Source organism: Vanessa cardui, chromosome 30 (genome assembly GCF_905220365.1).
Source record: "Vanessa cardui chromosome 30, ilVanCard2.1, whole genome shotgun sequence".
Lineage (NCBI taxonomy): Eukaryota > Metazoa > Arthropoda > Insecta > Lepidoptera > Nymphalidae > Vanessa > Vanessa cardui.
Genome location: NC_061152.1, coordinates 1701849 through 1727759, shown reverse-complemented (window position 1 = coordinate 1727759; position 25911 = coordinate 1701849). Strand labels below are relative to the sequence as shown.

At 40.6% G+C, this 25911-nt stretch overlaps 1 protein-coding gene across 1 annotated transcript; it reads left to right on the top strand.

The window, feature by feature from the left end:
• Positions 1-25911, top strand: LOC124542365 (fatty acyl-CoA reductase 1-like). Its single transcript, XM_047120341.1, has 11 exons — positions 1-107; positions 3843-3948; positions 6820-6936; positions 9916-10038; positions 18320-18445; positions 19205-19352; positions 19928-20029; positions 21299-21485; positions 23754-23860; positions 24654-24783; positions 25624-25911. Exons 1-11 carry the CDS (start codon positions 1-3, stop codon positions 25847-25849), a joined length of 1479 nt encoding a protein of 492 aa, XP_046976297.1. The 3' UTR covers positions 25850-25911.

The window sequence follows — 25911 nt, the reverse complement described above, 5'->3', positions numbered from 1 at the left end:
ATGTATAAGTTAAGCCGTTGTCTTGTTTTGAGTGACATTTGTAATTTGGAAAAAAAGTTAATTTTCAAAACTGACAGATATGTATCTCGTTACAACGGATCTGATGGGTGAGACATTATATTATTACTAGGTGTGCCAGTGACTTTCAGCCGCTCCAGATAAGCTGGAACAAACAGACCGACAGACAGTCAAAAATTGTAAAAAACTGTTACTCTGTTAAAAAAATAGTGAAAAATGAATATTTTAATATTACAATCTTCTCGCCTTAAAGGAAGAGGAGGCCTTAGCCCAGCAGTGGGAAATGTATAACAAGGAAGTATATAGTATATGCGCCACATACACACGAGAGTGGCTCTGGGCAATACAGGAGTGGACCTAATTATTATTTAACAATTCTTTGATCATTTTCATTTCCACCAGTCTGGATTGCCAATAATATGTTTAGTAATATATATATATTAAAATTAATTATTAACTCGTCGGAGTATCTGCGAGACCTCCGCAAGAAATGGTGGCCTTTCTTGTGGAGGCTTTAGTGCTCCGGTAGCCCTACCCTTAATCCCGCCCTGTACTAGAGAGTGTTGTGAATTGATGTAGAGTTACTTACATAAAATAATATATTTACAATCGAACCACGACTAGCCGAACTATTTGAGATCGAGATTAGTTCGGATAATCGAGATATAGATAGTTTGGAACACTCAAACGAAAACAGCACCCTTTCTTACACCAATGGTTTTCTAGTTGACTGCCCTTGGAAATGAGCTGATGGCCTCCAGGCCATTTCAAATAACAACAATATGTTTATTATTGTGTATTGTAAAATTGATATTATAAAAAAAAAGATCCCGCTGAGTTTCTTTCACCGGTTTCCGGGTCGGTAGTTAAATTCCGAACCGGTGGTAGATTTTTTAACTATCAATAAGAAAGTGTAAACACTTCCATTTTGACTAAACGATTTTGACTTTGACTTTGACTTTCACATAAAAACAGTAGTCTGTTTATACTTGTCATACATAGTGAAATATTAAATACTGTATAGTAAAGTAAAGTAGTAAAGTAACAGCCTGTACATTTCCCACTGCTGAAATAAGGTCTCCTCTTCCATTGAGGAGAGGGTTTGGAACATATTCTATATATTTATTCCATTACATTCCATTCATATAAAAACTTTATACTGTAATATAAAACCCGTCAATTACTATTTTTATATATATATTTAAATTCAATAGGCTATTTGACTGGCTTTTGAAATCCATTTTATATTATTTTGAAAAGGTTAAGGAACTCAGTACAAGCTTTTTTTATTTGTAGTACAAAACGCTACTTGGATAATATGGCGCTGCAATGGGCTCGGTGACGTCGCTTACCTGTATTTTAATCTGCGATATATATAGTAGGGAAACAAGGTTAACAAGCAGGTGACGTCATCATAAACCGGACCAATCAGTAGCATTTGTGTCACGTGAAAAACGTTTATAAAAATTTTCATTATTTCCTACTTTCGTTAATAAATGACCATTTATACTCAATGTAAACTGATTACAATTATTGATTTTGAATCGTCAATGTTTAAAGGCGGTTCGGATATATCATATAGCCTTCAGCAAAAACAGCAAGAAACTAATAAAACAAACTAATCAAACAGCATAGTTGCTTTATTCAAATCAACAGATTTACAATTACGTTTGCACGCACTGTAGATGTACCAAAACAACATATTAAATTTTTTGTCTGTGTGTCTGTCCGCTGTTTGTTCCGGCTAATCTCTGGAGCAGTTTGACTGGTTTTGACGGGAGTTTCACTGGCAGATAGCTGATGTTATACGGAGTAACTTAGGCTGTAGCAATAATATTTTTTGTTAAACTTAAACTTGCAGGAAGTCGCCGTCACAGCTTGAATGTAATATATAGTGAAAGCATATTAGTTTCAAACGTCTAGTCACGTGACACCTCTTGATTTTTTTACTCTGTGACCTCAGAGTTTTTACTCATCGAAACTGAGTTATTAAAAATAATAATTAATTAAACAACAATGAGAGAGATCGTTCTAGCTTTTTATGTAGTTTAATTGTTACGTCCTTTTTCAATGTCAACAATTATTTATAAATATTTCCTTATTAATAGTTATCTGTTTGGACATTTCACAGGTAAAATACGATTTCACATTTTAAGTATCTGTGCCTCAATTGTATTAATAGTCGTTATATGTATTTAGCTTCCTACTTCCATTGGATTTTAGCTTCCAATGGTAGTAGGAAAAATGATAAACAAACTTTTGGACTAGGTATTTCATGCGATTTAATAAGTTAAAAAGTAATTCAGCTATATTGTGCACTATTTAAAGTTGATGACACACTATGATTAACATGTTAAATTCGGAGCGAGGTCTGATACGCCTCGTATGTATCTTTGCTAAGAGAAACATATATATCTCTGTCGTGCGGCCGTAACGTCTGTTTAAATTTTATTTTATTTCTTTTTACGGACGAGCATATGGCCTACCTGATGATAAGTGGTCACTATCACCCATAGACAATGACGCTGCAAGAAATATTAAGTATTCCTTAGATCGTCAATGTGCCACCAACCTTGGGAACTAAGATGTTATATCCTATGTGGCTGTAGTTACACTTGGTTCACTCACCCTTCAAACCGGAACACAACAATACTGAGTACTGTTATTTGGCCGTAGAATAACTGATGAGTGGGTGATACCTACCCAGACGGGCTAGAACAAAGCCCTCACACCAAGTAACATTAATAATACCAAGTAATATAATATTGTAGGAAAGTGATAAATATATGTATATGAGGTCTATTGAAAACAGAATGCTGGTGTACCTATTTTAATACGGGGTCTCTTTGACCACGTACAGCACATAAGCCCCGTACCGGTATTATAACAGTTTCCATGCGAAGTCTTAAGCGTCTTTATTTATAATGTAACACTATTACACTTAACCACTCATTTTTAGTTTAAGTTATTCCAAAATACCGATAACAGTGTCGTCGACTTTCAAAACGCCATTTACACAAATTTTAATAGTAATAATAAATATCATAGATTAAACAAGCTTTTGACCAATAATATCGCGTCGATTTGCTGTTTTTGCTGATTCAAGTCATCCTCTTGCCCTTTTCCCAATATTATTTGGGGTCGGCGCAGCATGTCTTCTCCTTCCATACTTCTGTCAGACGTCATCTCACAAGTAACATTCTTTCTAACCAAATCATCTTTCACACAATCCTTCCATCGTTCCCTTGGTCGTCCTCTACCTCTATATCCATCCACATCCATGCTCAAGGCCTTTCTCACAATATGTTCCTCATTCCTCCGCATTACATGACCATACTATGATAGCCTTATCGCCAAGTATCGTCCTATTATCACTGGGATGAAAACAGGCTTACGTTATGAATATACGAGCTGTGCCCACGACCTTATACGCGTTTGAATTTAACAAAAAAAATAATAATATTAAAGCCTATGTTACTCCTTATTATATCATTTACCTGCCAGATGAAGTCCTATCAAAATCGGTCCAGTCGTTCCAGAGATTAGCCGGAACAAACAAACAGACTCCCCAATTTCATTATATGTATATTCTATGTTTATTATATCTGTCGCAGCGTCAGATACTTAAATATTTTGATTGTAAATCACTTAGTTTAGAGATTTGGTGATTAGGGATGGTGATACCTACCCAGGCGGGCTTGTTCAAAGTCCTACCACCACCAACCGTTGCGTCCAAAACCACGACATCCCTTTTTTATACATAAAACAAAGCCCTACTCTTTGCTAGTATTTCTTCTGAATTAATAAAAGTTACATTGTTTCAGGAGCGATCCCATCAAAACAAGTCAAGCCAAACCCTACGAAAGTATCAGCGACTACTATGCTGGGAAGTCGGTTTTCGTCACGGGAGGAACAGGATTCTTAGGGAAGGTGATGTTTTTGAATATATTTATACCTTACCTAACCGACGATTGCGGGTTCAAACACCACTGAATATTCATGTGTTTAATATGTATTTATAATTCGGAAATTTGCATGTGTCTTTCATAGATATTCTGCCTACATGTGTATTCCACTACCCGCATTGGATATTGGTGGAATGTGTTCCAAACCTTCTCCTCAAACGGAGAGGAAACTTTAACTTTTTGTTAAATTTAAACGCAAACGATGTCACGGAGACAGCCAGTGTTGAATAATAAATTCATTAATATACAATGAGGATTATCATAAGGGAATATATATTTGTATATTTTAAAATTGGTAATAATTTTAATGACTTTAAGCCGATTGAAGGCTTTGATTGTTGTTACTGACAGTTATTTATTACGTGCCATATATTTATCTATACATATAATAAAATTGTAGTGTCTGTTTGTAATATTAAAATAACCCTTTTTTACTCAAAGCATATGTATACACGGTACATATACCAAAAAAACGTTTTTTACAATTTTTGTCGTTTGTCTGTTTGTTCCGGCTGATTTTTGTAACGTATAGACCGATTTTGACGGGAGTTTCACTGGCAAATAACTGATATAATAAGGAGTAACTTAGGCTACAAAATTTTTTTTTTTTGTTAAATTCAAACGCGTACAAGCTCGCGGGCACAGCTTGTTATATATATAAAATAACTATTCCTGACTCTGACAGTGCCATGAAGGAATCATTCTTGAGAATTCTACCCCTAAATGGATGAAATATGGGTTGAAAGTTTTTTTGAAAGTTCGTAGCTTCTTAAGTTAGGATCATGTACCTTTATTTTTGGTATATTGTTTAAAAATAAATAGATATGTACATAAAAGTTTCTGGATATTCTACCCTAAGGGTATACACACCAACGTGGCACAAAAAGAAAAATACCTTTTGATGTAAGAACATCAATGTAATGTTAATAATAATAATAATAAATATAAATATGAGACAACATCACATATATTACTCTGATCCCAATGTAAGTAGCTGAAGCACTTGTGTTATGGAAATCAGAAGTAACGACGGTACCACAGACACCCAGACCCTAGACAACATAGAAAACTAATGGCTTATCTACATCGACTCGGCCGGGAATCGAACCCGGGACCTCAGAGTGGCGTAGCCATGAAAACCGGTGTACACACCACTCGACCACGGAGGTCGTGTGGATGTTATAAGTATATTCAACTTCCACCGGAACAAAGTCGCGGGTAATAGTTAGTTTATTATAATTATCAGTAGTTAATTTAATGTTCGTAAGCTCGGATTAGTTACATTGTATTAATCATGTTTGTTTGCAAAGATTTGATATATTCTAGAATGTATATGTATATATCGGAGATATAGTTGGGTTGTCAACTTCCATTGCGATTAAACGCAACCATTTAAATAATCTTTATTTCATGATATTAACAGTTTTGTAAATTCTTCGAAAAAGTGTCAATGCGATGTGTCGTTGCTAAAACAATCATCGTTTCTAAAGCGTTCTTCTAGAATTAATCAAACGGATATTCACAACTACAACTTTTATAATAAATTAATGCAATTACTGCAAATTCATTCTTGAAATGTAGTTTAATATTGAAAATGAATATTTATTTGTTTCTTATTCTTAAATACAGCTGTTACCTAATCAATTACAAGTGAATTGCTTAAAATAAGTAATATAAACCAACATTTCTATTACATAGTCCGTTATGACACATTACAGGTGGCGCTGCATGACGAATCTACATTTTATTTTTACTTATTACATTGTAGTGTTTTAGAAATTAACATAATATGATAGAATCATTAAAATGGTAATTAACAATATGAAATTATTAATTAATATTTTAAAACCATTGCCGATACATGGTGACATGAGCGCACATCTTCCAAAGAATAAAACAATCAAATCTCTATTAATTATTAGAGCCTGATAAATAACATCATCATGTTTAAAAATAGCTATTCAAAATACATATTTGCATTTCTTAGACATTTATCTAATAAAATATAATAATATAAACGGTAACTTAAAATATAAACATCGTTATTTGACAATCATTACCGATAGATGGCGACTTGCGCCCATATATACGTTAGTACAGTCAGAGTAAGAAAACCTTCGTCAGTTTTCAAATTCATTCCTTTATTGAGTCCTAAACCCTTAGTACCTTTTGAATCTAAACGTCAAAGCATTGCGACGCAATATGTCACTCTCGATCGGTAAAGCAGATTATCGCTCACACTGAGCACACGAAAATAGATCTTAAGGTGACTTTGTGAACCTTTACTTACCCCGACTGTACAATAAAATTCGGCAATTTTTTTAATATTTCCGTTTCATAAATTCAAATCATTTTTAAAAAATAAATTGGTAAAGAAGGAATATTATTTAATACAAGATTATATAGATGATAAGAAAGCGAGGAGCAAATCCTTGTTGACTTGTAGGCAGGATGTGTCAGGTGATGGCCGCGTGCATCTTAACCGATGATTGCGGGTTCAAACCCAGGCGAGCACCGCTGATTCATGTACTTAATTTGTCTATATAATTCATCTCGTGGTGAAGAAAAACATCGGGAGGAAACCTGCATGTATCTAATTTCGTCGAAATTCTGTCACATGTGCATTCCACCAACCCGCATTGCAACAGCGGTGGAATATGTTCCAAACCCTCTCCTCAATGGAAGAGGAGGCCTTACCCCGCAGTGGGAAATATACAGACTGTTACTTTACTTTACTTTTTTTACCTCCACGCGCTCCTTTCAAAAAGGTTCTCGACACACAGATCACACATAAACAAGAAGCGTTCCCGGTTTTAACTGATGTCATATTTTCCAGGTCCTCATCGAAAGACTTTTGTTCAACTGTTCTGACATTGAAAGTATATATGTTCTTATTCGTGGGAAGAAGGGTTTGAAATCTGAGAACAGGCTTCAACAGATGTTGGATGTACCGGTATGTATAATATCAATATAATCAAGACGAGCATATGGGCCACCTGATGGTAGGTCACCATCACCCATGGATAATGACGCTGTAAGAAATTTTAACTATTCCTTACATCGTCAATGTCCCACCAACCTTGGGAACTAAGGTGTTATGTCCCTTGTGCCTGTAGTTACACTGGCTCTTCAGACCGTAACACAACAATACTGAGTACTGTTGTTCAGCGGTAGAATAACTGATAAGTGGATAGTACCTACCCAGACCGACTTGCACAAAGCCTTACCACCAAGTACCTATTATCTAGTAGATATTAAGTAACCCAATAAAAGTTGTTTTTGTTATTTCTAGTAACAATTGTCGAAATATATCAAATTAAAAATTCCATATTTAAATCTTAAATCGCGCGCGAAAACTCTACTTGGACAAAGGTCAATGAGGTAGGTTATGTCACTTGCCTGTATTTTAATCTCTGGCACATATTATCCACATACAGTAGTGAGTAGACAAACGAGGTTAACGAGCAAGTGACGTCATCATAAACCCGACCAAACAGGAGTGATTTGTGTCACGTAACAAACGTTTAAAAAACCGTTTAAAATATTATTATTTTTTGATCATTTTAAAAACCAATTTTTGCATCATCAGTATACATTTCTCCACCACTTTTCGTGGCAATCGGCGAGGAAAGGGCGGAGAACGAGCCAGGACAGACAAACGGACAGACATGACGAAACTATAAGAGTTCCTTAACGGAAACCTAAAAATTTTTTATTTTTTTACATATTTGAATATTTGAATAAATGAAGTATGATTTTCAACTTTGGTTGATAAGTTAACGTTTTTAAACTCATACTGATTAAAATAATTGACACTTTATTTTTCGCATTGTCAAAACGCCGATTGTTTTTCTGCGTGTTGGAGCGCTTTTAGAAAATCACGAACGTAAATTTGGTGATAGGTGATCCGTGCAAGAATATTTAGGCACATCAAAATCAAAATATATTTATTGTTCTTATATCAAAATACATATCTCACAGAGGCCCTGTACCCCTAAACTAGGAAAACAGGGGCCAGTGACTTCCCAATCAATTTTTATTTAAAAAATTTATTAACCACTCATTAGACATTCTGCACGAAACAGTGTTGCTTGGTATTTTTGTGTTCCATTTCAAAGGGTCGGTGAGCCAGTGTAACTACAGGCACAAGGGATCTTAGTTCCCAAGGCTCAATTACCCTTAAAACTGAAACACAACAATACTGAGTAATATTTGGCGGTAGAATATCTGATGAGTGAATGGTACCTACACAAACGGGTTTATACTAAACCCTACCACCAAATTAAACTCATCATTTCTGTCAGTTAGCTTTTCAAAAATAATTCATATTTGTAACAGTTTCCTTCATAATAGTAATTTATAATTTCATCAAGATTTGTCTAAATTTAGAAAATTTAACATACATAGCTCGTGGGTATCACTATAGCTGGGCACCATCTTAGTAAAATTCCGCAGACATTTTTAACTTTGCCGTTTCGTAAATTCAAATCGTTTGTAAAATAAATTTTTATAAATAAAAAAAAACCGCCTTCAAAAATGAACTAAAAAGAAAAAAATAATCAGTTACATCCATATCCAATTTACGATTTTTTAATCACCTCTCAAAGTCGGTGCCAACATTGCTAATATAGGTACATAATACATACATACAAAAACTAAATCTATTTATTGGCACCGACTTCAAAAGGTGATTAATAAATCGTAAATTGGATATGGATGTAACTGATTATTTTTTTCATTTTAGTTCATTTTTGAAGGCGGTTTTTTTTTATTTATAAAAATTTATTTAATGCTTTTCAGTGTTGTTTTGTTATTTATAATTACAATTGGTAGTGTTTGTCATTCACTTTATTATACTCAGTACATTTCGGCTTTCGACTCTGAACATAACTCAACGCCGTTTCAATACGATGTGGACTGCAACTCAAATTAAGCGTTACCTAAGTTACAATAGCCTAATGTAAACTGCTCATCGCCAATTAGACAATACCATTTTTCCCGATGCAATGCCGTTAAACATTGAGGAATTCTCCTGGTAGTCCACCATCAGCTAGACTTCATCATAGGCATGTTTACTAACATCAATTGCTTGGCGACTATCTTAAAGAAATAGAACTAAACCCGTAAAATAGTTACTTAGGTACTAATAGGTTCTAATTACCAGTTGTGGTCTTCATCATCAGTTCCACTTCATCAAATGTCACTTTTCGTGAGCATATGACCAAGGCACTTTGAATAAAACCGAAATCACTATAGGTGTGCCTATAAAATTTGAGGAGTTCCCTCGATTTCTCCAAGATCCCATCATCAGATCCTGATCTCCTGACAATGGGACCACCTGTAAAACATGCCCTTTCAAAAAAAAAAAGAATTGTCAAAATCGGCCCAGCCATCTTCGAGTAATTCGGTAACATACATAAAAAATAAAAAAAAAAAAAAAAAAAAGGCCCCGACGAATTGAGAACCTCCTCCTTTTTTTGAAGTCGGTTAAAAATACTTTGGTAACAAAGACATATTATTCGATACAAGATTTTGTAGATGATAGAAAGCGTGGAATTAATACCTGTTTACTTCCAGGCATTACATTACATACATATATGTATACTTGTATTTAACTAATATTACTGTAATATTAATTTAAGTAATTGTATTTAACTAACTTGATTTTGTATTTTTTAAATGTTGAAAAACCGTTACTACTGAGTTTCGTGCCGGTTCTTCTCGGTAGAATCTATTTTCCGAACCGGTGGTAGCTTCACTTAATTGTAAAATGGCGATTCAAAATTGCTTGTAGAAGCCTACTTGAATAAAGTTTATTTTGATTTGATTTGTGGAGGCCTCATGGCAGCTGTTCCAGTCACCCTAAATCTAGTGCAGATCATAATATGTTTGTTATATTTTTTCCGCTAATTCTTACGCATATACTTTTTAGGTATTCGATAAGTTGAAAGCTTTGAAGCCGAGTGCTTTGAAGAAGATAATACCGATTGAAGGGGATATCACCAAACCCAATTTGGACATAAAGACAAGCGACGAACAGCAATTAATTGATAATGTGAGTATCTCTTTATTTATTACTAGCTTCTGCCTGCGACTCCGTCCGCGTACATTTGGGATTTGTGACAGATTAACATATCTCAAGTCGAGATGGCCCAGTGGTTAGAACGCGTGCATCTTAACCGATGATTGCTTAAAACCCAAGCAAGCATCTCTATATATGTATGTGCTGAATTTGTCTTTATAATTCATCTCATGCTCGGTGAAGGACTGTGAGGAAACCTGCATGTGTCTAATTTAATAGAAATTCTGTCTCATGTGTATTCTACGCATTGGATTCCTCCATACTGTTGTATGGAGGAATTTGTTCCGAACTTTCTCCTCAAAGGGCGAGGAGGCTTTAGCCCAGTGGGAAATTTTCAGGCTGTTGTTGTTACTAAATAATATTTTTAGAATCAGAAGCAGGAAGTAGGTTAACCTCTAAAACAATTATCTTTAATTTAAAATAACAATCAATCTGCCACAATAGAAAAACATGTAGTCTACAACACAAATAACCATCAATAATCGCATTACACCATAATAATTATATTCGCGATCTCAATGTGTCAGCTACGAATCTCCCGCCTTTTTTTTTTAAAGGGAAGTTGTGTGACTTGACGCAGATGTTGCTTGTTTATTCCAATAATATATATTATGTTAAAGTTTTTCTGTTGCCTCTTTACCCTTATATATGTAGTGGCGAGCACGGCTTGATATTGGTGCAATGCTGATACTAAATATACTACATATTTTTTTCTTATTTCTTTACTATATTGTTCATGTATTATACAAAAACCTTCCTCTCGAATCACTCTATCTATTAAAATAATCTAAGCATACATAGGGACAGACAGCGGTAAGCGACTTTGTTATCTATACATATAATAAAATTGGAGTGTCTGTTTGTAATATTAATAAAAGCTCTTTTTTACTCAATGCATATGTATGTTTACACGGTACATATACCAAAACATTTTTTTTTTACAATTGTTGTCAGTCTGTCTGTCTGTTCCGGCTAATGTCTGGAACGGCTGGGCCGATTTTAACGGGACTTTCACTGGTAGATAACTGATATAACAGGGAGTAACTTAGGCTACAATCATGTTATTTTTGTTACATTCAAAAAAAACAAAGTCGCGGTCACACCTAGTATACTATTTAATGATAATCAATCCTCGACTTACGAACTTTTTACGAGTTATCATTTGAGGTCACTTTTTTTTTTTTTTTTTTTTTTTTTTTTATTACGCTGGAAAAACGCTTTGCGCGCTTCCCCCACGTGATGGAAAGTGGGGGGGTGTGTGGGACTCCCCGGAGCCCTGAACGCCGAGTGCGCCCAAGCACACCGGGTTTACCCACTAAAAAACCAGCGGTACCCTCTCCGTCTTTCGGCGGACGCCACGGGATCGCTTACGCATGCTACCGTGACGCCCTGACGGTCGGCCCGCTTATACGGGCCTTCAACAGCTAGGGGGGATTCCCAGGGTACTGGGACCCCCCCTGGTCCCTACGGCGCCTATTGAGGCGGAGGGAGAAGATGCGCGTAGCGCCTTTTCCTTCTCCCCGGTCGTCTTCTGCGGAGCGAGTCGGCGGCGGCATTTTTTTCCCGCTCCCGCTCCGCTGCTTCCTTCTGCGACATGACACTTTCGCAGAAGGAGCGCATCTCTGACCAGCACACCTCGCTACCGAGCATGGTGTTGATAACGCTCGGTAGCGAGAGGTCTCCGCCCATAGTCGCCGCAAGGATGTGCCTCTGGGGCCCCCACGCAGCACACTCGTACAGGGTGTGGTACGCCGTGTCCACTGGCGCACCACACTCGTGACAGGAGGGTGACTCCTCCCGCCGCGCTATCCCGTGCAGGTACTTACCGAAGCATCCGTGTCCGGTAAGTACCTGCGTCATTCTATACGACAGTGTGCCGTGCTTCCTCTCGACCCAGCGACTCAAGTGGGGACGGATCGCCTCCACTGTCGCTAGGCCCGCCGTGGGAGTCCCCAGATCCTCCTGCCATCGGGCGATCAGGGCTTGCTGGGCTAGAGCCCTGATCCGCCCGATCTCCGCCGACCCTGGACGGTCGCCGCGGTCCCTCGCCTCGACCCGGAACCGGTACACTTCCGCGAGCACCTCCGCCTGGAGCTCCCAGGGCGGATCGCCCGCGAGAAGTGTCGCCGCAGTCCACGACACCGTACGGTACCCTCTGATGCCTCTCACCGCTATGACCCTCTGCGGCTTTCGCAGCAGAGCCCGATTTTTAGCGGTGAGGGCGTCTATCCAGATCAGGGCACCGTACAGCGCCATCGACCTCACTACGCCGGAATAAAGACGCCGGCATAGCGACCCCGGCCCTCCCACATTCGGAAGGAGGCGACCAAGAGCGGCAGCGGCGTTGATGAGCCTTGGACCGAGATGAACAAAATGCTGCCCGAAGCTCCATCGTCCGTCCAGGATCAGGCCCAGATACTTCATCTGGGCCTGCACCTTGATAACCGTCCCCTGGACGGTGATACTCGCCCCTCGTGGGGGTCCTTTTCGTGGACCGTGAAAGAGGAGGGCCTCCGTTTTGGATATGGAGACCCTCAAGCCCAGCATTCCCATGCGGTCCACGGTGAGACCTGTTCCGACTTCGGCAAGGCGAGCCGCCTCCCGGAAGTCCCGTCCAATCGCCGTGACGAGAGTGTCGTCAGCATAACACAACACCCCCATCCCGGGAAGGACGGGAGCCCGCAGGAGCCAGTCGAAACCGACGTTCCATAGAATTGGGCCGAGGACCGACCCCTGTGGAACGCCGCAGCCCACTCGATGCCGGACGATCCTCCCATCGACCCCCGCCCAGAGGATCTCCCTGTCCTGGAGGTACGCCTCCAGCAGTCTCCTCAGATAGGTCGGCACCCTATGGTATCGGAGTGCCTCCCGTATCGTCTCGAAACGGAGACTGTTGAAGGCGTTTGCCACGTCAAGCGACACAGCCAGGACGACCTGCCCCCGGGCCACCGCTTCCGTCGTCCGAGTCTTCAGGGCATTCAGGGCGTCGACTGTCGATCGGCCCGCCCTGAATCCGTACTGCGCCTCCGAGAGACCCGGACCGACCTCCTCGAGGTGCTGAACGAGACGGGCTGCGAGGACCTTCTCGAAGAGTTTTCCCGTCTCGTTCAGCAGCACAATTGGCCTGTATGCCGAAGGGGAATCCAACGGCCGACCTTCCTTCGGCAACAGGACCAACTTCCCTTCTTTCCAAGGCTTCGGAAACTGCCCGCTGCACAGACACTCGTCGAATAGCTCCCGAAGCCTTGCACCTAGGTATTCCAGGGCGTCGCACAGAATACGCCCTGGAACCCCGTCCGGACCCGGCGCCGTCTTCCTGGCCCTCAAGCGACCGAGGGCCATCTCCATCTCCCGCTCCGTAATCAGTGGTGAAACCACTGGGTCTTCGGTCACGGAGCGGGGCGCCATCTGCGGAGGGACGTGCTCGCCTGGATGGGGGAAGAGTTCCCCAACCAGGCGAAGGAGGAGTTCCGGTGGCATCGTCTCGATGACGGGGGCGCCTTGGGTGCGGAACTTCCCGCGTACACCGCGGTACGGGCGCCCCCACGGGGCTCGATTGAGACCCGCCAGAAGTTCCTCCCTGGCCTTCTCCTTGGCCTTGCGTATCGCCAGCTGCAGCTCTTTTTTCAGCTGGCGATAGGCGTCCAGTAACTCTCCCTCCAAATCCGTGTCGAGGCCGTTGCGTCTTCGACAGCGGACGTAAGCCCTCCGTGCCCGACAGCAAGTCGCCCGAAGGTCGGCGATTTCGGGCGACCACCAGTATACGTGTCGGCGCGGAACTCTGCGCCGGGTCCGAGGCATGGCCGCATCGCAGACTTCCTTGAGTGAACTGCGCATCCGGCCTGCCAGCTCCTCTGCGCTGGCGCCCTCCCTCCTCGCTGCGGAACCCCACCGCTGCACGATTGCGGCCTCCTTGACCAGCTCTCGATCGACCTGGCCGAGAGACCACCTCGGCAACGCGGTCGGCACCCTCTGGGGTTCCGCCGGCCTGCGAGAAGTGGAGATCTCAAATCGGATGTACCGGTGATCCGATAGAGTCTCCACCTCCTCCTCCACTCTCCAATCAACCACTCTGCGTGCTACGACAGCAGTGGCGAACGAAACGTCCACCACGGAACCCCCGTGATGGCGAACGCAGGTGTGAACCTGTCCCCTGTTGAGAAGGGACAGGTTGGAGAGCAGGGCCCACACCTGGACGGCCCTCCCTCGCGGATTCGTGACAGGGTTACCCCAGGCACGCGACTTCGCGTTTAAGTCGCCGAGAACCATTATCGGTTTCGGCGACTGCCTGGCCACCGCAGCTCTGACCAAGCCGAGATAGGTCTCGAACTCAGCCAGGCTGCGGTTAGGGGAGAAGTACGTCCCGACGACGACGTACTCCCCCCACCCCACGACTACGTAGCCCGAACCCCTTTCGATGAGTGAGAGGGGGGGCCCCATTCCGCTCCTCGTGAGGACCGCTACGGTGTCGTCCAAGTCTCCCAGCCAGTGAGGTAGGGGAGGGACGTAGTAGGGTTCACAGGCCACCGCCAGGTCTACCTGCCACTCCGCCATGGACTGCAGTAGAAGATCCTGAGCCCCGGCGCAGTGGTTGATATTCGTCTGAAGGAAGCTGAAGTCTGCGCTCATGTTGACATTGCAGCTTCCTCCTCAGCCTGGCGTCGTCCGACGTTATTGGTAGTCTGAGTAGCGAGGGCCACCTTACCTTTCGTGATGGGGGGGCTACATTCTTTAGACCCCATCACGTGCCCGGAGGGCTTGCCGGCGTCTGCGCATACTACGCAGCGCAGCTTCCCGGTACATGTAGATGATTTGTGTCCATCAACGCCGCACCGGTAGCAAAGGCTTCCTCGTTCCGCACTGAATGGGCAGAGCAACCTTGTATGGCCTAGACCCATGCACTTGTAGCAGCGCAGAGGGCGCTGCTCCATCACGTACACTCTGGCCGAGCTCCACCCAACCAAAAGACGACCGGTGTCAGCCAGCTTTTTTGCCGCAGTTATTGGACAAGACACGAAGACCATACCCATGGAACCAGGTCCTCGTGAAATATCCCCGCACCTTACCGTTTCAGCGGGGCAACTCCCCTCGCGAACGACTGCGGCAATAATTTTATCTTTAGTGACGGAGTCGTCTAACCCTGTCACCTTGATGTCCACCTTTCTTATGGGGCGAGCAACGTTGGCCACTCCATCCAGCACCGTACGGAGCTTGTCGGCTAGTTTCTCTGCCTGTTCCGTCTGTGCTTTCGGCAGCTCCAACACTCTGGCCCCCGTCGCTGAGCGTCGAACTTTGAGCCCACCATTGATCCCAAGGTCTTGGAGTTTCACGCTCTGCTCAGCGCGCTCCAAGACCTGAGCATACGTGATGCCTTTCTTCTCCGCTTCCGGCTGCAGAGTTAATACCACTGCAGCTGTACGAGGCGCGGACAGCTTAGGCTTAGTTGCTTGTCCTGCCTTAGGCCCCATAGGCGCAACTGTGGTGGTTGCAACAGTCGGAAGGGAAGCCGGCTTTCCCTTCTTTCCCTTTTTAACCACAGTGGATCAGGACACCTCCTGGACCATCTGTGGCGGAATTATCTCCGACGTAGGCTGGACGCCTGAGGGACCAGCAATAGATGCCGTCGGAACAGCAGGTGGCGCCCGTTTTGGCGCGGGTGCAGCTTTCGGCGGTGGAGCAGGCTGGACAGCCTGCGTGTAGGGCGTAGCAATCTGCTGCGCCACCTCCCGCCTCTTATCCGCAGCTAACGGAGGGCGATGTATTTTTGCGGGAGGCAACCGTTCCTCTAGTGCGGCAAACCGTGCGTTGATCATGTCGCCGACCGAAGAAATTATGGAGGCTTTAAATCTCTCCATTTGAGCATCCTGTGCCGAGCCGGAAGCATCACTTGCCCCTGCCACCTTGGTCCGCATTTCTGCAAACTCGCGGGCCTTTGGGCCTTTACCTCGGCCTTGAGGCTGTCCACCTCTTTGCGCAGGCGGCCATTATCGGCACGGAGCTTTTGCGTCTCCTCGGCTTCTGTCCGAGCTGCTAAGGCGTCTACAATGCCCTGTAGTGCAGCCGCCGACTCCTTCAGCCTCTTTGCAAAGCCACCTTTTAAATTGGTGGACTTTTGGGCCACCTCCAAAATTAGGGCTGCGCTTCGGCCAGCTTGTGCCCGGAGTTCCTCTGCTCCCATCTTCGTGGGACCTTCGGTGTGTACATCCGAGGATGAGGATTCCTCGGAGTCCACGACAACCTGTGGAGCGTCCTTTCGAAACGCCCGACTACGCAGGGACCGCTCGAAAGCCTCCTCTCTGGCCTCGCTGGCCTTGGCTTTCAGCTCAGCCTTTGCCCGAGCGAGGCCACTACCCCGTCCTTTCGCGGTTTTGCCGCGAATCGCAGGCTTGCTCTTCGCAGCCAACCTCATCTCCGTCTCCGTTTCAGAGTCGGAGTTATAAATAGCAAGGCCCCCATAAGGCCGTTTTCTACGAACCAGGGCGTCGGATGACAACTCAGTGTCGACGTCCATCGCCGAAAACGAAAAACATCTATAAACAAAAGAATAAAACAAACGAAAATATTTATATACAATAATAAATATTAAACAATTAAGATCTAAAAAGATCTATTCCACAACAACAATAGGACCATCATTTGAGGTCACTGTCATATCAAATGAAATAAGTTTTATTCAAGTAAACTTCACAATGAAGCGTCTTTGAATCATCAATATTAAAATACTGCCACCGAGAAGAAACGGCAAGTGACGCGCATAAACTGATGAGTGGGTGGTATTTACCCAGGCGGACTTGCACAAAGCCCTGCCACCAAGTAAAACTTATATAAAATATTACAAACAGACACTCCAATTTTATTATATGTATAGAATAGATTAGTTAAAGAGGGATGGGAAAGAGGAGGTGAGGGCACGATTCTTTTTCTATACACCGGGGCCCTTCCTCCCCTAGCTATACCACTATCTTTAAGCCTAACCGTGAACTAGTATAATAGAATAGATCTAAGAACTCATATATAATCGGATTAACGATTTTTTTTATTAAAATCAATCATATCTATTTATTTAATTTTATTATTTATCAGCACAGGTGTATACTTTACGACAAGCTGTTATCTATATGTCTTAGGAAGCCAGTAATCATTACATAGTATAAAACAAAGTCGCTTACCGCTGTATGTATCTATGTATGCTTAGTAGTAAAGTAAAGTAACAGCCTGTAAATTACCCACTACTGGGCTAAGGCCTCCTCTCCCATTAAGGAGAGAGTTTGGAACAAATTCAACCACGCTGTTCCAATGCACATGTGGCAGAATTTCGATGAAATTAGACACATGCAGGTTTCCTCACGATGTTTTCCTTCACCGAGCACGAGATGAATTATAAACACAAATTAAGCACATATATATAGTGGTACTTGCCTCGGGTTTGAACCCGAAATCATTGGTTAAGATGCACGCGTTTTAACCATCTCGGGTCTCTATGTATGTTTAGATCTTTGAAATTACGCAACGGATTTTGATGCGTTTTTTTTTATTAGATAGTGTGATTCGAGGGGAAGGTTTTTGTATACAATACATGGACAATATAGTAAAGAAACACTGATAATTTTAGATGTTTCTATCTATGATATACATAAATCACAAACACACATTAATCATCACACATTTTTTTAAAAAAATAGATGAATGCCCGTATTTAAAATAAATAAAATAATTAAATTTAGGTTATTTTATAACTAATTTAATTTCATTAGTTCGGGATGGCCAAAATAATATTATCGTTTTACAATAATGCTCCAATCTCTCTATCTTGTATTACAATGCCCGCTATCGTCCAATTGTTTTCTAATGACAGCTCAATCGTATTTAAAATAAATCGTGTTACATGCCAGTATTTAAATGCTATGTAATATAAAATTATATTAATTACAGTTTTACAAATTATTGATCATTTAATTACAATAATAATTGTATATAATAAAGTAAATTCAGTGCTATATTCATAATATGCAATAGTAATGTGATATAAATTATGATATAGAATCAAATGTCATAACACCGTATTGAAGGCTAAGGTTACTCTCGTAACACAAACTTCATAAACGAAAGTTGGATATAATTTTTTTTTAATTATAAAGCCCAATGTGTTTCTTCCTTGGTCAGAATTATTTAATTACCAAATCAGCTGTTTTTATTCCTACCAAAGATTTGTTTTGATACCAAGTTTGGTTGATTACCCAGAATGATTGTCCAGGTATCAGTCGTGTTCCACTCGGCTGCAACTGTGAGATTTATAGAAAGTTTTGAAGATATTATGAAAATTAACTACGAAGGGACAAGAAAAGTCATGGATTTAAGTAAGAAAATGAAAAATTTACAGGTAAGCATAGTACGACACAACTTAGCATCGGCAAAGTTCGTAAAACCGATCACATCCGAATTGAGTACGCCATCCCAAATTATCAATCTATTTCTTATGTGAATATGATCTTTGCACAAACGTAATAACTTGTAATATCACACGACCTAATATATTCGTCAATTCGACGCGTCGCTTTACACGCACTCGCTGTCTCGGGTCGAACTGACGCGGGAATCTATAGCGACGAATAGCGTCGAATGGCGCGATAGGGAGCTGTTTCTATTGGTTGTGAATCGGCAGTAATCGGTTTTATTGAAATTGCCGATGCTACATCTAATTGTCGTACTGTACGTAAATATACGACATTGTATGTAAATCCATACGTCATTAATGTAACTTCATCAATTTCATGATCGCCTGGTACCCGAGTATTGTAATCATCATTCTAAATCTTCTCCCCTTTATAATTCATCTCGTGCTCTGTGAAGGAAAACATTGTGAGGAAACCTGCATGTGTCTAATTTCATTGAAATTTAGCCGCATGTGCATTCCACCAACCCGAATTGGAACAGCGTGATGGAATATGTTCTCAGCCCTCTCCTTAATGGGAGACGATGCCTTAGTCCAGCTGTGGGAAATTTACAGGCTGTTACTTTACTTTTTTTTTACATTCCATAATCTTATCTATTTCATCTAACTTTACTTTGATAACTATATATGTTTTATGAGACACAAGTTCGATTCCTGATTCGGGATTAAATACGTTATATATTTCAGACATTTTTGTATCTCTCGACAAGTTTCTCCAACGCAAATAAATTGGTCATAGACGAAATGATATACCCAAAACCAAAGGCAATTGATGAGGTGTATTCGTTCATAGACAATAACGGCGATAATCCAAAAGCAACCGAGGATTTTGTAAGTGAGTATTGATAGCTTAACACACCTTTTACGAGGTCTAATACGCCCCGTATGAGTCTTTGCGGTGCTAAGAGAAACACAGATCTCTGTCTGTGCCCGCGACCTTCTACGTGTTTGAATTGTCAAAAAAATATATTATTGTAGCCTAAGTTACTCCTTATTATATCAGTTATATGCCAGTGAAAGTCCCGTCAAAATCGGTCCAGCCGTTCCAGAGATTAGCCGGAACAAACAGACAGACAGACGAAAGTTGTAAAAAATGTTATTTTGGTATATGTACCGTGTATTACATATGCATTGAGTTAAAAAGGGCTATTTTAATATTACAAACCGACATTCCAATTTTATTGTATGTATAGATGATGCCTATTGAATGTTGTGTGTACCTACTATAATACGGGGTTTCTTTGATTTTGATTTTGATTTTGATTTTGATTTTGATTTTGATTTTGATTTTGATTTTGATTTTGATTTTGATTTTGATTTTGATTTTGATTTTGATTTTGATTTTGATTTTGATTTTGATTTTGATTTTGATTTTGATTTTGATTTTGATTTTGATTTTGATTTTTTCAGATGGATACCCAAATACGTATACACTATCAAAAGCACTTTGTGAAAACTACATTGAGGAGAATCATGGAACTATGAAGACCATTATTGTCAGACCTTCGATAGGTAACGTGTTAACATAAGGAACTGAGATGGCCCAGTGGTTAGAACGCGTGCATCTTAACCGATGATTGCGGGTTCACATCCAAGGACCAATATATATGTGCTTAATTTGTGTTAATAATTCATCTCGTGCTCGGTGAAAGAAAACATCATGATGAAACCTGATGTTTTCCTTCACCGCTGAGCACGAGATGAATTATAAAGACAAATTAAGCACATGAATCAGCGGTGCTTGCCTGGGTTTGAACCCGCAATCATCGGTTAAGATGCACGCGTTCTAACCACTGGGCCATCTCGACTCTTGGTAAAAAAGGCATATTATTCTATACAAGATTTTATAGATGATAATAAAGCGTGGAGTTAATACCTTTTGACTTCCAACCAGGATATATCAATTTAAATTCTTCTCGATAGGATTTACTTTCCGAACCGGTGGTAGGTTCACTTATTTGTTAAATGACGATTCAAAAGTGCTTGTAAAAGCCTACTTGAATAAAGTTTATTCTGATTTGATTTGATCAGAATAATGCAATGAAATTCTAATAAACAGATATGTTATATCCATACTAAACAACAGAAAAAAGCGTGCCGCGCCGGGGACCGTTTATTTTAGTTTATTTTTACATTTCGTTAAAAGTAAAAAGGATAGCTTGATAAAAACAATAAGAAAAAGGGACAACTAGATGTTTTAATTACGCAAAACGTATTACTACGTAATTATGATGTATTATAACGTATTGTTACGTAAAACAACTAAAGGCAAACGTTCCAATTGGGACGTTTTCTAGTCTTCACTTTTTGCGCGTTAATAAGATATCTAACGGAGGAGCATGCCCGAGCCAGTTTTTAAAAAACATGACGTCAGCATAGCTGACGTCACGAGTGTCAGAGTTTCGATCTTTAACCATTTTCGGTGGTCTGAAATAAACTCAGGAAATAATCCTCTCTGATTTATTCCAATATGAGACGATCCGATCGCTCCGACGGCTCGACCAAGTCTGTCGATACCGGCGGGCGCTTGATCTTTTATAACAAAAATAGGTGGGTAGACTTATTCACTCAACATAACAGCTGTTTACAAACACTAAAATATTTGAGACTAATTTAACATCTCACAATTCACTACAAATTATTAACAATGAAACAGTTTTAAATTATTAAAATAATCATTTCTGGACACGCGTTTTTCTTAAATTCGTGGTTTCGCGCCGACATATCTGTTTACTACAACATCATTGGAGTATTTGATGTTGTCTCGTATTTATGTTTCAGTGGCACCTGTCTTCAAGGAACCGCTGCCTGGCTGGCAGGATTCTTGGGTCGCAGCCACCGCCACGTTCAGTGATATCGCCAGAGGTCTGACGAAGGTCATATATGGTGGTCCGAACGTTATCTGCGATATGATTCCAGTGGATTATGTCTGTAATTTTATTATCGTTGCTGGTGCTAGAGGAAATCCGTGAGTAAGACTTCTTAATGGCAAATGCTTCGTTACGTAACGCGTTACGCCGTCAGTCTATCTGCCTTCTCTTTCTCTTAAACATTGAATATATACACGTTCAAGAAATAAAATACATTTTTTAAGCAATTAACGATCCGCCCTGATACAAAATATAGTAGTTTTTTTCTTGTTTCTTTACTGTATTATCCATGTATTATACCTATGTAAAAACTTTCTTTTCGAATAACTCTATCTATTTAAAAAGTCTAAGCAAATGTAGGGACAGACAGCGGTAAGCGGCTTTGTTTTATACTATACTAGCGATCCGCCCCGGCTTCGCACACGTACAATGCTTATACTAAACAAGTCCCATTTATTGCCTATCCCTTGGGAATTCTGAAATATCCTAAAATATAAGATTTTAAATTAACATGGTTATTTTTATTATTAAAGTTATTCATTTCGGGATATTTACCATGTTTTTTTTATTTTTATTTGGTGGAGCTCGATATTTCGACATTATCTACGAATGTCTTGTTCACGTCTCGTAAATATCACGAAATTAATAACTTTAAAAACCTTAAAAATAGTTTTTAGTTGTTGTAATAACCTACTTGCATGCTACATTTGAAGCCCCTAATAATTATACTTACGGAGATAGAGCTACTTTGGTTCGAAAATATAAATCCCATTTATTCCATATCCCGTTGGAATTTTGAAAAATACCTTCTTAGTGCACCTCTAGGACTCTCAAGGCATAGCAACAACAGCCTGTAAATTCCCACTGCTGGGCTAAAGGCCTCCTCTCCCTTTGAGGAGAAGGTTTGGAACATATTCCACCACGGTGTTCCAATGCGGGTTGGTGGAATACACATGTGGCAAAATTTCTATGAAATTTGTCACGTGCAGGTTTCCTCACGATGTTTTCCTTCACCGCTGAGCACGACATGAATTATAAAGACAAATTAAGCACATGAGTCAGCGGTGCTTGCCTGGGTTTGAACCCGCAATCATCGGTTAAGATGCGCGCGATAACGCATAACGCACTCAAGGCATACGTGTGCCAAATTTCATGTCTCTAGGTCCAGTGGTTTAGATTGTGCGTTGTCTGTCAGTCACTCAGTCACTCAGTAACGGAACAGTTTTATATATATTGATTATACAGGTACAATACAGTAGAGAAACACTGACTATTTTCGAGGTTTCTAAAGGGATGTCGTGATCAGTCATTTTGTAGTATGTTTAATCAGTATTGCACCCGTGCGAAGGCGGATCGGGTCGCTAGTTTTACATATCATTTATTTTATTTTACATTTTGTGAAAACTGAGATTTTAAAAACTAAGGGCACAAAATGAGATGGGCCTCCGATTAGCGCTGACAGAGAAAGAAAAAGAATCATAATAACTCGGTAATTATATTTGTGCCTCTCTCACACTCACTGCTCCCGTTCCCCGCTCTTACTGCTACAAGGGCGCAATTTGTGTCTGTGTCCTTCTATGACGAAAAACCTGATAAGTTCCATATTTACGCTATGTTTTTTGTACTATATGGGTCTAATTTTAAAGTGTTTTTTCAAATGCTTATAAAATTCTTTCTTTTTTATATTATTTCTATATATGTATAAATATTGATAGTTTATTTATCAAAGATCAAATCTACCAAGTTTCATATGTATAACTTAAATAATGAAAATGTTATTCAAAAAAAAACCTGTTATGTAAGAATCAAAAAACTTTAAATGCGATTTCCCAAAAATCAACTTTTTTGGATATTACTAAGGGTGCGATATATGTAATGTTACAGTTAGTCAGCTCACTGGTTCAACTACAGTGGCGGATTTACAAGTCTGCCGCTAGTAGGCTATTCAGTTTTTACCGCCCCTACGTGTTTTTTGCAACATTTATGATTTGTGTTCTATCGTCCTCATTACATCGGTTTTTCCCGTTTATAGTATGATTATAAACTAGGTAATATTTCAGTTATTAGATTATTTTTCCAATCCGCTATGTAGTGACGAGTATACGGATTATGGACGTAATTTGTACACATATAAATATAAGTATATTTTTTAAATTTCTGTAAGACAAATTTGGGCTAAATTTGCCGCCCCTCTAAATCAGCCGCCCTAGGCTCCAGCCCACTTAGTCTATTGGTAAATCCACCACTGTTGAATAGTGAGTGGTTAGGCGTTTAATTCGATGGCTTATTTAACCAGTTAACTGCAAAAAAATATCCACTGATAGATACTCCTCAATGCTTAATCAGTGACGTATTTTTGCTTTCAGGTCTGATGACGTCATAGTTTACAATTCCTGCAGCAGTTCCTCTAACCCCATCAGCTGGAGGCGAGCTGCTGATTTGTATTTAAAAGAGAGCCTTAGACATGGGAAGTGTGAGTTGTATTTATTATTATTTTATGGTATAGGTTGGCGGACGAGCATATGGGCCACCTGATGGTAAATCACCATCACCCATAGACAATGACGCTGTAAGAAATATTAACTATTCCTTACACCGTCAATGTGACACCAACCTTGGGAACTAAGATGTTACGTCCCTTGTGCCTGTAGTTACACTGGTTCTGAAGGGTGAGCTTCAAGCCGGAACACAATAATACTGAGTACTGTTATTTGGCGGTAGAATAACTGATGAGTGGGTGGTACCTACCCAGACAGGCTTGTACAAAGCGCTACCACCAAGTGCAAGACAACATCACATACATTACTCTGATCCCAATGCGAGTAGCTAACGCACTTGTGTTGTGGAAGATCAGAAGAAACGACGGTACAAACACCCAGACCCGAGACGACGTAGAAAACCAATAATAATCTACATCGACTCGGCCGGACGAACCCGGGACCTCAGAGTGGCGTACCCATGAAAACCGGTGTACACACCACTCGACCACGGAGGTCGTCAAAACATCTTGATTGTATAATCTTGAATGATCGATACAAGAAGAGTTAATACCTGTTGACTTCCAAGCAGGATATATTAATTTAAATAATTGTATTTAACTAACTTGACTTTGTATTTTTTAAATGTTGAAAAAGAGTAACTACTAGGTTTCTTGGCAGTTCTTCTCGGTAGAATCTACTTTCCGAACCGGTGGTAGCTTCACTTAATTGTAAAATTACGATTCAAAAGTGCTTGTAAAAGCATACTTGAATAAAGTTTATTTTCAGATGAACTGAAGCCGAGACAAGTGGAACTGACCACGTCTAAATTGAAGGTCGATTTGCTGACGTTAGTTCTGCAAACTACTCCATCATTCCTGGCGGATCTCTGGATGCGTTTGAAAGGGGAGTCCCCTAAGTATGTATGAATTATTTTATCTATAGACGCCGTCTCATTATATGATGGTATTCTTGATTAACTGTTGTCATGGCGACCAGTCAAATACACTGCACGAATAGTGCACAAGTCTGTGCAAACACAGGGTCACTCCTATAACCTGATGGGTAAATCTACACAATCGAAAGGTCTAGGCACAAGACCAACAGATCGTTCAGACCTTTTATCTTTATTTTTTTAGTGAGCCAGAGTAACTACAGGCACAAGGGACATAACATCTTAGTTCCCAAGATTGGTGGCGCATTGACGATGTAAGGAATAGTTAATATTTCTTACAGCGTCATTGTCTATGGGCGATGGCGACCACTTACGATCGGTGACCCATATGCTCGTCTGCCAACCTATACCATAAAAAAATCTATACATATAATAAAATTGGAGTGTCTGTTTGTAATATTAGAATAATTGCTTTTTATTAAAATATGCATGTATACATGGTACATATACCAAAATAGCATGAGTGATTAGAAGCTGGAATCCAGGCCCCAAAAAGGCTGAACCAAGATGGTCTAGTGGATAGAAAGCATCTTAACCGATGATTACGAGTTCAAACCCAGGCAAGCACCACTGAATATATACGTGCTTAATTAGTGTTTATAATTCATCTCGTGCTCGGTTAAGGAAAACATCGTGAGAAAACCTGCATGTGTCTAATTTCATCGAAATTCTGCCACATGTGTATTTTGCATTGGAACAGCGTTGTGGAATATGTTCCAAACCTTCTCTTCAGATCTTAGCCCAGCATTGGGAAATTTACAGGCTGTTGTTGTTGTTGTTTAAAAGTCTCCATTTATCTTTCAGGTATTTGAAAATGCAAGAACGGCCAGTTCTACTGAGGGATTTGCTAAGGTTTTTCACGTCGACGTCGTATCACATAAAATCGGAGAATTCTCGTAAACTTATAGAGACGCTGGACGAACGGGACAAGTTTCTGTTCCCGTGCGACCCGAGAACGATCCCCTGGCAAACTTATATGCCGTTGTTCTGTCGTGGAATTCAGAAGTATTTGTTGAAACCGAAGCATTAGTGGGTCATATCTTATCATCATTAAGAATAGGCTATTTGACTGGTTTTGAAAATCCATTTTAT

Excerpts from the sequence above, each read along its gene's own strand:
- LOC124542365 (XM_047120341.1), top strand. The coding sequence starts at position 1 with ATGTATAAGTTAAGCCGTTGTCTTGTTTTGAGTGACATTTGTAATTTG. Across the intron at positions 18,446-19,204 it reads AGAAAATGAAAAATTTACAG|ACATTTTTGTATCTCTCGAC; the intron begins GTAAGCATAGTA and ends TATATATTTCAG. Across the intron at positions 23,861-24,653 it reads GAGCCTTAGACATGGGAAGT|ATGAACTGAAGCCGAGACAA; the intron begins GTGAGTTGTATT and ends GTTTATTTTCAG.